The 12,921-nt window shown below is 41.6% G+C and overlaps 1 protein-coding gene across 1 annotated transcript in view; it reads right to left on the bottom strand.

Annotated features, from left to right (window-relative positions):
* Positions 1-3,516: 3,516 nt before the first annotated feature.
* LOC106877417 (E3 SUMO-protein ligase RanBP2-like) overlaps positions 3,517-12,921 on the bottom strand; it is a 71,197-nt gene continuing 61,792 nt past the window's right edge. Inside the window, exons 35-39 of the mRNA XM_089343319.1 lie at positions 9,603-9,832; positions 8,068-8,195; positions 6,816-6,954; positions 4,798-4,861; positions 3,517-3,980 (exon numbers count right to left, since the gene is read on the bottom strand). Of these exons, the coding sequence (XP_089199445.1) occupies positions 4,805-4,861; positions 6,816-6,954; positions 8,068-8,195; positions 9,603-9,832 (554 nt within the window). The 3' untranslated portion in view covers positions 3,517-3,980; positions 4,798-4,804. The remainder of the gene's footprint in view (positions 3,981-4,797; positions 4,862-6,815; positions 6,955-8,067; positions 8,196-9,602; positions 9,833-12,921) is intronic.

Raw genomic sequence — 12,921 nt, 5'->3', positions numbered from 1 at the left:
TTAAATACTGTTAAATAAATAAATGTAAAAATGTTATTTTAAGCAAATATTTATGTATAAATTTCATAAGCGTTTATAAGGGGGTCTCTAAGGTAAAGCCTGAAATATAAAGGGGTCCGCAAGTCAAAAAGTTTGAAAACCCCTGGGTTAGACGGTTTGACAGGAACTGGTAAGCAGGAGAGCTATACCAGGTTCCAGTCTGAATTTGGCTTGGTTTCTATGACTGGATGCCCTTAATTCCAACACTCCCAGAGTGTAGTGAATGCCTCTTATGTGTCACCAGCACAGGTGCATTTGCGTGTCATTGGCACGGACGCTGTTATTGCCAAAGGTCACAACCACTTGTCATCGTCTCCGTGAGATTCCACATTCGAAGATCGTGCTTCACCACCTTGTCCCATGTCCTCCTGGGTCTGCCTCTTCCACAGGTTCCCTCCACGGTTAGAGATCGGCACTTCTTTACACAGCTGTCCTCATCCATACACCTCGCATGACCATCCCAGTGCAGTCGCCTCTCTTGCACACCATATGTGGTGCTCCATGTGCTCAATTTTTCTCTCTTACGCTCTGGCATACAGGCACACTGCCATTGCACATCCAGCAAAGCATGCTAGCTGCATTTCTTTCAAGTTTCTGCATACGTACTCAGCAGTCACAACCCATGTTTCACTGCGGAGTAGCATGGCTGTGATACCGGGGGGTGGGGTGGGAGTAGCTACTTACCGGTTGGGGAAACCAAAGGTTAAGAGTGAAAGATGGTAGAATTGAGCAATGAAGAGAAAATCATGAAGAACTGACAAAATGAAAAAAGACAAAAATGTTTTAAAAAGTATGTTTGTTTGTTGTTGGCACTCCGTCGCTTACGATGTCGAGGGTTCCCAATTGATCCGATCAACGGAACAGCCTGCTCGTGAAATTAACGTGCAAGTGGCTGAGCACTCCACAGACACGTGTACCCTTAACGTAGTTCTCGGGGATATTCAGCGTGACACAGAGTGTGACAAGGCTGACCCCTTTGAAAATACAGGCACAACAGAAACAGGAAGAAAGAGTGAGACAAAGTTGCGGTAAAAGAGTACAGCAGGGTACGTGGCGTACCCTGCTGGTGGCCATCCCCTGCCGGAGCTTCGTGGAGCTTTTAGGTGTTTTCGCTCAATAAACACTCACAACGCCCGATCTGGGAATCGAAACTGTGATCCTATGACCGTGAGTCCGCTGCCCTAACCACTGGGCCTCCACTTTAAAAAGTATAACAAAATATTAAAAAACATCAACCATGTTGCCTGAGATACACCAATATCTTTTGGTACCATACCATGCGTATTAGTTACTAACACTTGACGAAGATGTCACACAGCAGGATAGAACCTGAAACCTCTTGGTTCAAACCAAACTCAATAACTTCACAACCATGCCTACACCAAGTGTCTTAGCACAGTATAAACTTATAGCTAGAATTTGCTGAAATTGTCTGTCCTGTTACATTGAACTTTGACATACTTTTTATTACAATGAGATCAAATCACTAAGATAGCTTAGTGATAGATTTTGGTATAACAAAACAATGAATTTCTATGATCCAAAGTCTGTAAATTGGCCACAAGTGTGTGTGTGTGACTGCACATGGCTCAATGGTTAGAGCGTTGGGCTTACAAGCGTAATGTTGTGAGTTCAATTCCTAGACTAGACTGTATGTTGTGTTCTTGAGCAAGACACTTTATTTCATGTTGCTCCTGTTCACTCAGCTGGAGAAATGAGTTGTGACATCACTAGTGCCAAGCTGTATCAGCCCCTTTGCCTTTCCCTTGGATAATATCAGTGACATGGAGAGGAGAGACTGGTATGCATGAGCGACTGCTGGTCTTCCACAAACAAACTTGCCATTCCCTTGGACAATATTGGTGGCATGAAGTTGGAAGACTGCCATGTTTGGGCAGCTGCTGGACTTCCACAAACAACCTTGCCTGGATTTGTACCTCAGAGGGTAACCTTCTAGGTGCAATCCCATTGTTATTCATGACCAAAGGAGGTCTAAAGATGTGTATATATATATATATATATATATATATATAATTTAAACATATTTAATGATGCATGTGTGTGTGTGTGTAATAACACTTTGACTCAGATCAAGCTTACCTGAAGTTTCAGAACCATAGGATGTGCCCATCTCATCAGATGATTTGAACATCTGATGAGGTGGACATGTCCAAGAGTCTTAAGAATTGTCTAAAAGTCTTAAGAACTATTCTACAAACAACAGAATCAGGAATTATTTGTCTTTGCTACAAAATTAAGTCCTTCTTACTAACACAAAGTAATTATAAAATTAACCCTTTAGCATTTAAACTGGCCACATCCGGCCTAAATGTTCTACCTGTTTTATGTTCAAACCAGCCAGATCCAGCTTCTCATACCTACCCTACAATGTCATTTTAAAAATAAGCAATCACATCATTGAAATCTCAAAGCTATGAGATAATGCATGATTATTTCAAAACAATGTGAATAAATAGGCATTATATTTCACAGGGTAATCTGAATGCTAATGGGTTAACAAACAATAGCAGCCAAGACACCCGAAATGTAAATGAAATCATCAATGACCATTTTGAAGACCAATATATCTATCAAGGCTTTCTGTATAAATAGGGTTAGGGTTATGTTCTATGTGGAGGCGCAATGGCCCAGTGGTTAGGGCAGCAGACTCGCGGTCATAGGATCGCGGTTTCGATTCCCAGACCGGGCGTTGTGAGTGTTTTTTGAGCGAAAACACCTAAAGTTCCACGAGGCTCCTGCAGGGGATGGTGGCGAACCCTGCTGTACTCTTTCACCACAACTTTCTCTCACTCTTTCTTCCTGTTTCTGTTGTACCTGTATTTCAAAGGGTCAGCCTTGTCATACTGTGTCACGTTGAATATCCCCGAGAACTACGTTAAGGGTACACGTGTCTGTGGAGTGCTCAGCCACTTGCACGTTAATTTCACGACGAGCAGGCTGTTCCGTTGATCCGATCAACTGGAACCCTCAACGTCGTAAGCGACGGAGTGCCAACAAGACATATCATACATCTACAAATAGGAGACACATGGCAAGGGTGTCACACAATGGGATTGAACCTGAAATGAACTTAACACGATCATGTCATACCAATACAAAAAAATAACAAACTATGTTTTTTTTTTTTTAAAAAAAGGGGGGAAGAGGTTTTTTTATTTCACAAAATAAAATAAAATCAAAATATGTGTGTATATGTATGCACATAAATCTAAGTATGCATATATTAATGTATTTATATGTACATGTGTGTGTCTGTGTGCTTGTGATGCCTGAGAAAGAGACAGACAGAGAAAGACACAGAGAGAGAGAGAGAGACAGACAGACAGACAGAGAGCAGAAGGGAGAGAAAGAAAGAAAGAATCAGAAAACATGTGTTTGTGTATGTCTGTGTGTGTGTGTGTGTTCATTCAACAGAAGACAAGTGTAGTGCTTCGTATGCAACCAATGCACCAGTTATATATATATATATATATATATATGGGTTATGGACCTGTGGTTAAAAATGCTGGACATATTCGGAATAGTCACGGAATACTGCATTGGCTGTTAGGCTTGTTGTTGTTGTTGTGGCAGGGATGGTTAATGACTGGTATGGAAATTTCTACGACTGGGGAAAAAGGGAGAAGTTGGTTTGCTAGGGTAGAAATTGCAGGATAGGAAAGTCTTCAGGATTTTCCCTGGTTTTTCCCCCCGTCTTTCCATTAGGTGGGTGAGCGGGTGGGTGGGCGGGGATGGAGGGTAAAATGGTCAACTTGTTGATACACCAACACAAAACAGCTGTCACCAACATTGTCTTGTCTTTTTTTTTTTTGAGGGGAGGGGTTATTTTTGTCTTTTCTCTCTCAATATTCTTTTTTTGATTTTTTTTTTTAGAACTTTTTTTTTCTTCTTTTTAAAAACAAACCTACAAAAGAAATTATCTGAAAAAGAAAAAAAAAGTAATTTAAAATTTCATAAAATGTAGAAAAATAAACAAATCCAGAAAAGAAAAAAAAAAAAATATTTAAATTTAAATTATAGAATTATTTAAATTATAGAAGCAAGCGCTATAGTAAAAACATTATCAACACAACATCATCATCATCATCATCATCAGTACCACCTGACTGGCCTTCGTGCCAGTGGCATGTAAAAGCACCCACTACACTCTCAGAGTGGTTGGCGTTAGGCAGGGCATCCAGCTGTAGAAACCCTGCCAGATCAGATTGGAGCCTGGTGTAGCCATCTGGTTCGCCAGTCCTCAGTCAAATCGTCCAACCCATGCTAGCATGGAAAGCAGACGTTAAACAATGATGATGATGATGATGTTTTGAATTAATCGCACATTATCTCACAGATTTGAAATTTCATTATATACAAGAGGGTGCTGAAAATTTCCTGGCTTTAAGGGAACTGTGAAAATCCTGGTTGGTGAGAGAGGCCAGATCTGGCCAGTATGAACATAAAACGGACAGAATACTTTGGCTAGTTTAAATGCTAAAGGGTCAAGTTGGGGGTTTGGAACATAAATTAAGTTGAAATTTTGATGGAAGGTTTTAATTTAGATCCCTTCAAAACACAAAGTTTGTATCGCAGGACCAAGGACAGTCACAGGTGGATTGATATGGAAAGGGTCACCAAAATAACAAAAAAAAAAAAAAAGAATCAGGATTCAAGCTGGGATTTAACAACCCACCCACTTCCACTACTACCATAATTATTAAAACAAAAAAAAAACAAAAAACAAAAATGGCATACCTGGTTCCTAAGTACTATATATAGAATGTTCCGATAGATTCAATTCTTTCGCCATAGTTTTCCCCTGTGTGACAGAAAAGGAAACAAAGCCAATTAGAACAGAAAAACAGCACTAAAATGTTTGCCACCAGGGCAGGGCTGAATTAAGACATAGCAACCCTAAGCACTAAAAAGATTTTGATGTCCCCCATATATATATATATATATATATATATATATATATGGAATTCAAAATATAAGCAATAACAAACCATAAAATAAATTTTTATTCTTTAGATTGAAACAAAACTAACAGTAAAGCGCAAGAGTGGCTGTGTGGTAAGTAGCTTGCTTACCAACCACATGGTTCTGGGTTCAGTCCCACTGCGTGGCACCTTGGGCAAGTGTCTTCTACTATAACCTTGGGCCAACCAAGACCTTGTGAATGGATTTCGTAGACGGAAACTGAAAGAAGCCTGTCGTATATATGTGTGTGTGTGTATATATATATATATATATATATATATATATATAATAATATTAGGGACAAAATCCAAAATTACAGGTAAAAAACTCAATTAAAATCAATTTATAAAAAATTAAAATTAAATTGAGCCTTATAGATAAAGTATATATAAAATATATAGTTTTAGGGAAAATAACCAATTTTCAAGAACCCATCGATGAAAATCCACTATCACATATAGAAAAATTAATAATTAAAAGCACAATAAATGAGTATAATATAAAGTAAAGTAAATATCATAAGATAAATATAATATTATATTATATTTATCTTATGATATTTACTTTACTTTATATTATACTCATTTATATTATATTATATTTATCTTATGATATTTACTTTACTTTATATTATACTCATTTATTGTGCTTTTAATTATTAATTTTTACTATATGTGATAGTGGATTTTCATCGATGAGTTCTTGAAAATTGGTTATTTTCCCTAAAACTATATATTTTATATGTGTGTGTGTGTGTGTGTGTGTGTGTGTGTGTGTGTGTGTGTGTGTGTGTGTGTGTGTGTGTGTGTGTTGTCCTCCCAACATCGCTTGACAACCGATGCTTGTGTGTTTACGTCCCCCTAACTTAGCGGTTCGGCAAAAAGAGACTGATAGAATAAGTACTAGGCTTCCAAAGAATAAGTCCTGGCGTCGATTTGCTCGACTAAAAACACGGTGCCCCAGCATGGCCACAGTCAAATGACTGAAACAAGTAAAAGAGAGAGTAGGATGGAAAATAAGGTTTATTTTTGTATACTTCCCCTTTATTTATATTTGCAATTATAAAAAAGTACAAGAACACTTTTCAACCTTTGATCAGTTCCTTCCTATGATACCATGAACACTTTAAAATTATATTTCTGATCATACAAACCACATTGAATATTATTTTAGCAAGTGATTTCTTTTGTGCTGTAAACCATTTACCATTTCTGTGGTAACCCCACTTCCCTTGATACTCTAAGTGTGTGCTTATTTTGCTTGGTGGTTAATCCTTTGATGCCCTAAATATACATCAACCCAGTGTTTCACTGGTACTTAATTTATCGACCCCGAAAGGATGAAAAGCAAAGTCGACCTCAGTGGGATTTGAACTCAAAACATAAAGACGGACAACAAGCCACTAAGCATTTTTCCCAGCATGCTAATGATTCAGTCAGGCTTGCTTCAATAATAATAATAAGAAGAAGAACTAGTTTTTATTTGATGGAGGCCAGTGCCCCTGGACTGGCTCTTGTGCGGGTGGCACATAAAATACACCATTTTAAGCGTGGCCGTTGCCAGTACCGCCTGACTGGCCTTCGTGCGGGTGACACGTAAAAGCACCCACTACACTCTCTGAGTGGTTGGCGTTAGGATGGGCATCCAGCTGTAGAAACTCTGCCAAATCAGATTGGAGCCTGGTGTAGCCATCCGGTTTCACCAGTCCTCAGTCAAATCGTCCAACCCATGCCAGCATGGAAGGCGGACGTTAAACGATGATGATGATGATGATGATGAGTTAATTGTATCACCTGTTGAAAAACCTCCTTAAACTCTGAGTAGGCCGCTGCAGAGGAGAAGTCAAGCCGGAATGTACGCTGTCCACTTTCACCAGAAACTTCGTCTATACTCGCCCATGTACCGGAGTATTTATGTTTTGCGGAGGCACACCTGAAGAAGAAACAACAACAACAACAACAATAATGGGTTTGAAATTCTGGCACAAGGCCAGTAACTTTTCTTTTTAGGGGAGGGAGTACAAATACATTCATTAAACTGACCCTGAAACGATGAAAGGAAAGGTCAGCTTCAGCAAGGATTCTTCCGGTTCTTTGCATTATGAATGGGGACCCTGCTAAGCATTTTGACCGATGTGCTAATGATTCAGCCAGTTCAGATGGATAGAGACTTCCCAAATCATATAGACTCGTGGGGCCAGTTTCCATGGCATATATATTCTCCACCTGGATGGGATGCCGATCCATCGCAGGATTACTCATTTTTACCAGCCGAGTGGACTGGGGCAATGTGAAATGAAGTGTTTTGCTCAAGAACACAATGCATCGCCCAGTCCAGGAATCGAAACCACAATCTTACGATCATGAGTACAACACCTTAACCACTGATCCATGTGCCGCCACATTCTGCCAGTTTTCCACCTTAACAATAAACAATAACAATGATTTCAAATTTTGGCACAAAGCCAGCAATTTCGGGGCCAGGGGTAAGGTGATTACATTGACCCAAGTGTTTAACTGGTATGCATTTCATCAACCTCGAAAGGATGAAAGGCAAGTCGACCTCAGAGGAATTTGAACTCAGAACATAAGGACGGATGAAATGCCACTCAGCATTCCGCCTGGCGTGCTAACGATTCTGCCAGCTTGTCACCCTAATAATGATAATATTATTGTTACTGGCAGAGTAACAATTCTGCCAACGGGCTACTTTAATAATGATAATAATCTTCTCTACTATAGGTACAAGGCTTGAAATTTGAGAGGAAGGGCTAGCTGATTACATCGACCACCAGGGTAAAACTGGTGCTTATTTTATCGACCCTGAAAAGATGAAAGGCAAAATTGATCTTGGTGAATTCTGAAGTCAAAATGTAAAGATTGATAAAATGCTGTGAGCATTTTGCCCAGTTTGGTAACAATTCTGCAGACTCACCACCATAACAATAACTATAATAATAATAATGATGATTTCATGAAGGAGGCATGACCAAAAGAAGGGGAAAGAGAAGACAGTGGGAGAAAAATAGGAAAAGGGTCAACTTACTGGGTGAAATTTGCCTCACGAGTAATGATGTGGTTACACAACAGCTTATCAGAGCTGTCTGTCATAACTATGCGTAGGCCACCAATCGTAGTGTCATACTCCACCTGGAGGTTCCCTAGGCCAAGTGACTGAAAGAGGAGAGAGAGAGAGAGAGAGAAAGAAAATAAAATGACAATTAGTGGACAATATAATACTGATACATGCATACACAAACACCACCAATTATATTGGAAGAAAAATACCCATGGTTTTTTTAAAAAATTGCATGCATATCATTTGATGTGTGCTTTCTATGCTGGCATGAGTTGGACGGTTTGAAAGGAACTAGCAAGCTGGAAGGCTGCACAAGGCTTCAGTGTCTGTTTTCTACTATAGACTCAGGCTGATCAAAGCCTTGTGAGTGGATTTGGTAGGCAGAAACTGAAAGAAGCCCATCACATATATATATATATGACTGGCCTTCGTGCAGGTGACATGTAAAAGCACCTACTACACTCTCTGAGTGGTTGGCGTTAGGAAGGGCATCCAGCTGTAGAAACTCTGCCAAATTTAGATTGGAGCCTGGTGTTGCCATCCGGTTTCACCAGTCCTCAGTCAAATCGTCCAACCCATGCTAGCATGGAAAGCGGACGTTAAACAATGATGATGATGATGATGATCTATATATATATATATATATGTGTGTGTGTGTGTGTGTGTGTGTGTGTTCAGTCTCACCGCATGGTATACTGGAACATCATCTAGCAAATGGGTCCAAAGAAGGGGTTCTCAACCATTTTTCTGTTTTAATAAATGAACAGAAACAAGAGTACATATAATTTTTTTACTTGTTAGGAAGGGCATCCAGCTGTAGAAACTCTGCCAGATCAGATTGGAGCCTGGTGCAGCCTTCTGGTTCGCCAGTCCTCAGTCAAATCGTCCAAACCATGCTAGCATGGAAAGCGGACGTAAAACGAATGATGATGATGAATGACAAGTCCCTTAACCCTTTTGTTACTGTATTTCTGTTGAGATGCTCTGTGTTTCTTTCAATTAATTTTAAATATAACAAAGAATTTAGTAAAATAACTTAGTTATCATTAAGCTAGTGTTAGGAACATAAATTGTGACTAAGGTTTGGTGGAAGATTTTAATTCAGAACTTTTGAAAACAAGACATTTGTACTACAGAGCCAGAGTCGGTTTCAGCCAGGTTAGTATCAAAAGGGTTAAACCCTTAGGGGTTGTTTGGGCGCTGCAACCATGCATCTTATCTAGAGGTGAGAAAGCCTGGTGAAGCCCATTTCTCTCCAGGCTAAACTCATTTCTACAGCTGTGTGGGCTAAATGCAGACAAACATAAACTGAGTGAGGAGGTGGAAAAGATGGAGACAGACAGACATACAAGCTAGATGCTCAGAGAGAGAGAGAGGGAGAAAAAGAGAGAAATATTAAACTATCTGATGATGTCAAATAAGGCAGCATGAAATCAGCAACATCAAAATGTCCCCTCAAACCCAAATTAAATAACATGATATCAATCAAACTAACTACTTACAACCCAATCCTTGTCGACTTTGTAGTACAAGGTGGCTCTCTTCTCGAATCGCACATCTGCCTCTTCTGCCTCATTGTCATCTTTCTCCTCTTCATCTTCTTCTTCCTCATCACTCTTCTCAACAGCCTCAGCTTCTCCCGATCCTTCAGCAGGAGTGTTTTTCAATTCAACATTCAAACTCGACAGGGTATTGCTCAGACCTTGGACATCTGCTGGCGCCGTCCCCGATCCTAAATTCAAAAGAAAAACAATTTTTTTTAATGCAAACCATAGGGAACTCCGTGATTGGCATAGATTTATAGAAAAAGAAAATTTAAAAACCAGCAAGGCAACAATATTTCGTTTTGTTTCCATAATACACTCCTAAGTAAATTACAGGCAATACCAACTTCAGGAAACCTGCCAGTCACCTAGTCACCTACCGCTCCGGCAGACACTCTAGCCAAATCGACTACATCCTCGCCAGAAATAGGGAAAGAGGGCGGCTTATAAATGCCAAAACCTACCCTGGCGAAGAATGTACCCCACAACATAGATTAGTAGTTAGCGACTTTGGGATCAAGGCAAAATGGGTGCCCAGAATTAGACAGGCTTGGAGGAGAAGGGTGTGGAAGCTTAAAGACCCTGCAAACGGACAGAGACTTAGAGACAAGTTACTTGAAGCATTTAACGAAATAGAAGGGGATATAGCATCATACAACGTGGAAGACAATTGGAGATTTCTGCGGGACAACCTGTTGAAAGCCACCGACCAGATTTGTGGGTGATGTAAGGTCCCCTCCCGACCCAGAGTAACGTGGTGGTGGAACAAGGAGGTAGACAGGGCTATTAGACAAAAGAAACAGGCTTGGAAGGACTGGAAGAACGGTGGTAGCAGGGAATTGTACCAATGTGCCAGAAGGGAGGCTAGGCGACAGGTTTATTTAGCCAGAGGGGAAGCAGATAAGGAAAGATTTGCCAATGTTCTGCGCCGTGAGGACCAAAGACTCGAGGTATTTCGTGTTGCAAGACAGTGTAGGAGAGAGAATAGTGATGTTGTAGGAGAGAAATGTGTTCGCATGGATGATGGTACGCTTGCATTAAATGAGGATGCAAAGAAAGAGGTCTGGAGATGCCACTATGATAGATTGCTTAATAAAGAGAATGAATGGGAGAAAGAGAGCCTGCCGTATGTCGACCAAATAGAGGGACCAGCTATCCGAGTTGATAGTACCAGGGTAGATAAAGCAATTAAGAGTATGAAGACCGGGAAAGCCCCCGGCCCATCAGGAATCACTGCAGAGATGCTCAAAATATCTGGCAGTGTTGGCTATAGCCTAGTCACCCGTATTACGAACCAGGTGATACACGAAGGAGTCATACCCAATGACTGGTGTAGCAGCATCATAGTCAACTGCTACAAAGGTAAAGGTGACGCTTTAGATACAAATAATTACAGAGGCATCAAGCTGTTAGATCAGGTTATGAAAGTTACAGAGAGGGTCGTAGCCCAACTAATTAGGGAGTGAATCAATTTAGATGAGATGCAGTTTGGGTTCGTGCCAGGTAAAAGCACTACTGATGCCTTATTTCTAGTGAGACAGTTGCAGGAGAAATACCTAGCTAAGGATAAACCTCTGTACCTGGCTTTCGTTGACATGGAGAAAGCCTTTGACAGGGTCCCCCGATCCCTTATCTGGTGGTCAATGAGGAAACTTGGGATAGAAGAATGGTTAGTGAGAGCTGTGCGAGCCATGTACAGAGATGCTGCCAGTAAGGTGAGGGTTGGAAATGAGTACAGCAATGAATTCCGGGTAGAGGTAGGGGTCCACCAAGGTTCCGTCCTCAGCCCCCTCTTATTTACCATAGTCCTCCAGGCAATCACAGAGGAGTTCAAGACAGGTTGCCCCTGGGAGCTCCTCTATGCTGATGACCTTGCCCTAATTGCGGAGTCACTATCAGAACTAGGAGGAGAAGTTTCAGGTGTGGAAGCAAGGTCTAGAATTGAAGGGCCTTAGAGTCAACCTAGCTAAAACCAAAATCCTAATAAGTAGGAAGGTAGATAAAACACAAACCCCTTCAGGTAGATGGCCCTGCTCAGTATGTAGAAAAGGAGTAGGTAGTAACTCTATAAGATGTACCCGGTGCAAGCTATGGACACATAAGAGGTGCAGCAACATCAAAGGCAGGTTAACTAGCAAGTTAGTTTTTGTTTGTGGCAGATGTTCAGGTGCAATAAAGACTGCAAACAAACAGGAAACAACTTCTATCTCATTCCAGGGTGAAAAACTAGAGGTAGTCGATAGCTTCCGCTATCTGGGCGACCAAGTTAGTAGTGGGGGTGGGTGTGCTGAAAGTGTAGCTGCTAGAATAAGAATAGCCTGGGCAAAGTTTAGAGAGCTCTTACCCCTGCTGGCGACAAAGGGACTCTCACTCAGAGTAAAAGGCAGACTGTATGACGCATGCGTACGAACAACCATGCTACATGGCAGTGAAACATGGGTTGTAACTGCTGAGGACATACGTAAGCTCGCAAGGAATGAAGCCAGTATGCTCCGTTGGATGTGTAATGTCAATGTGAATACCCGTCAGAGTGTAAGTATCTTGAGAGAAAAGCTGAACATTAGAAGCATCAGTTGTGGCGTGCAAGAGAGACGATTGCGCTGGTATGGACATGTGGTGAGAATGGAGGAGGATAGCTGCGTGAAAAAGTGCCACACCCTAACAGTTGAGGGAACCCGTGGAAGAGGTAGGCCCAGGAAGACCTGGGCTGAGGTGGTGAGGCAAGACCTTCGTACATTGGGCCTCACCGAGGCGATGACTACTGACCGAGACCTTTGGAAATGTGCTGTGCGTGAGAAGACCCGGCAAGCCAAGTAAGATCGTTGCCAGTGCCCCTGGACTGGTTCTTGTGCGGGTGGCACATGAGATGCACCATTTTGAGCGTGGCCGTTGCCAGTACCGCCTGACTGGCTCCTGTAGGATTTTCGAGCGAGATCGTTGCCAGTGCCCCTGGACTGGCTTGTGCGGGTGGCACATAAAAGACACCATTTCGAGCGTGGCCGTTTTCGTGCGGGTGACACGTAAAAGCACCCACTACACTCTCTGAGTGGTTGGCGTTAGGAAGGGCATCCAGCTGTAGAAACTCTGCCAAACCAGACTGGAGCCTGGTGTTGCCATCCGGTTTCACCAGTCCTCAGTCAAATCGTCCAACCCATGCTAGCATGGAAAGCGGACGTTAAACGATGATGATGATGATGATGATGAAGTCAATACTTATGTCTTACCATATGTTAGTGGAGGCGCAATGGCCCAGTGGTTAGGGCAGCGGACTCGCGGT

The sequence above is a fragment of the Octopus bimaculoides genome, chromosome 27, assembly GCF_046866305.1.
Source record: "Octopus bimaculoides isolate indiv1 chromosome 27, ASM4686630v1, whole genome shotgun sequence".
NCBI classification, from domain to species: Eukaryota; Metazoa; Mollusca; class Cephalopoda; order Octopoda; family Octopodidae; genus Octopus; species Octopus bimaculoides.
This window is presented reverse-complemented; position numbering and strand designations above follow the sequence as displayed.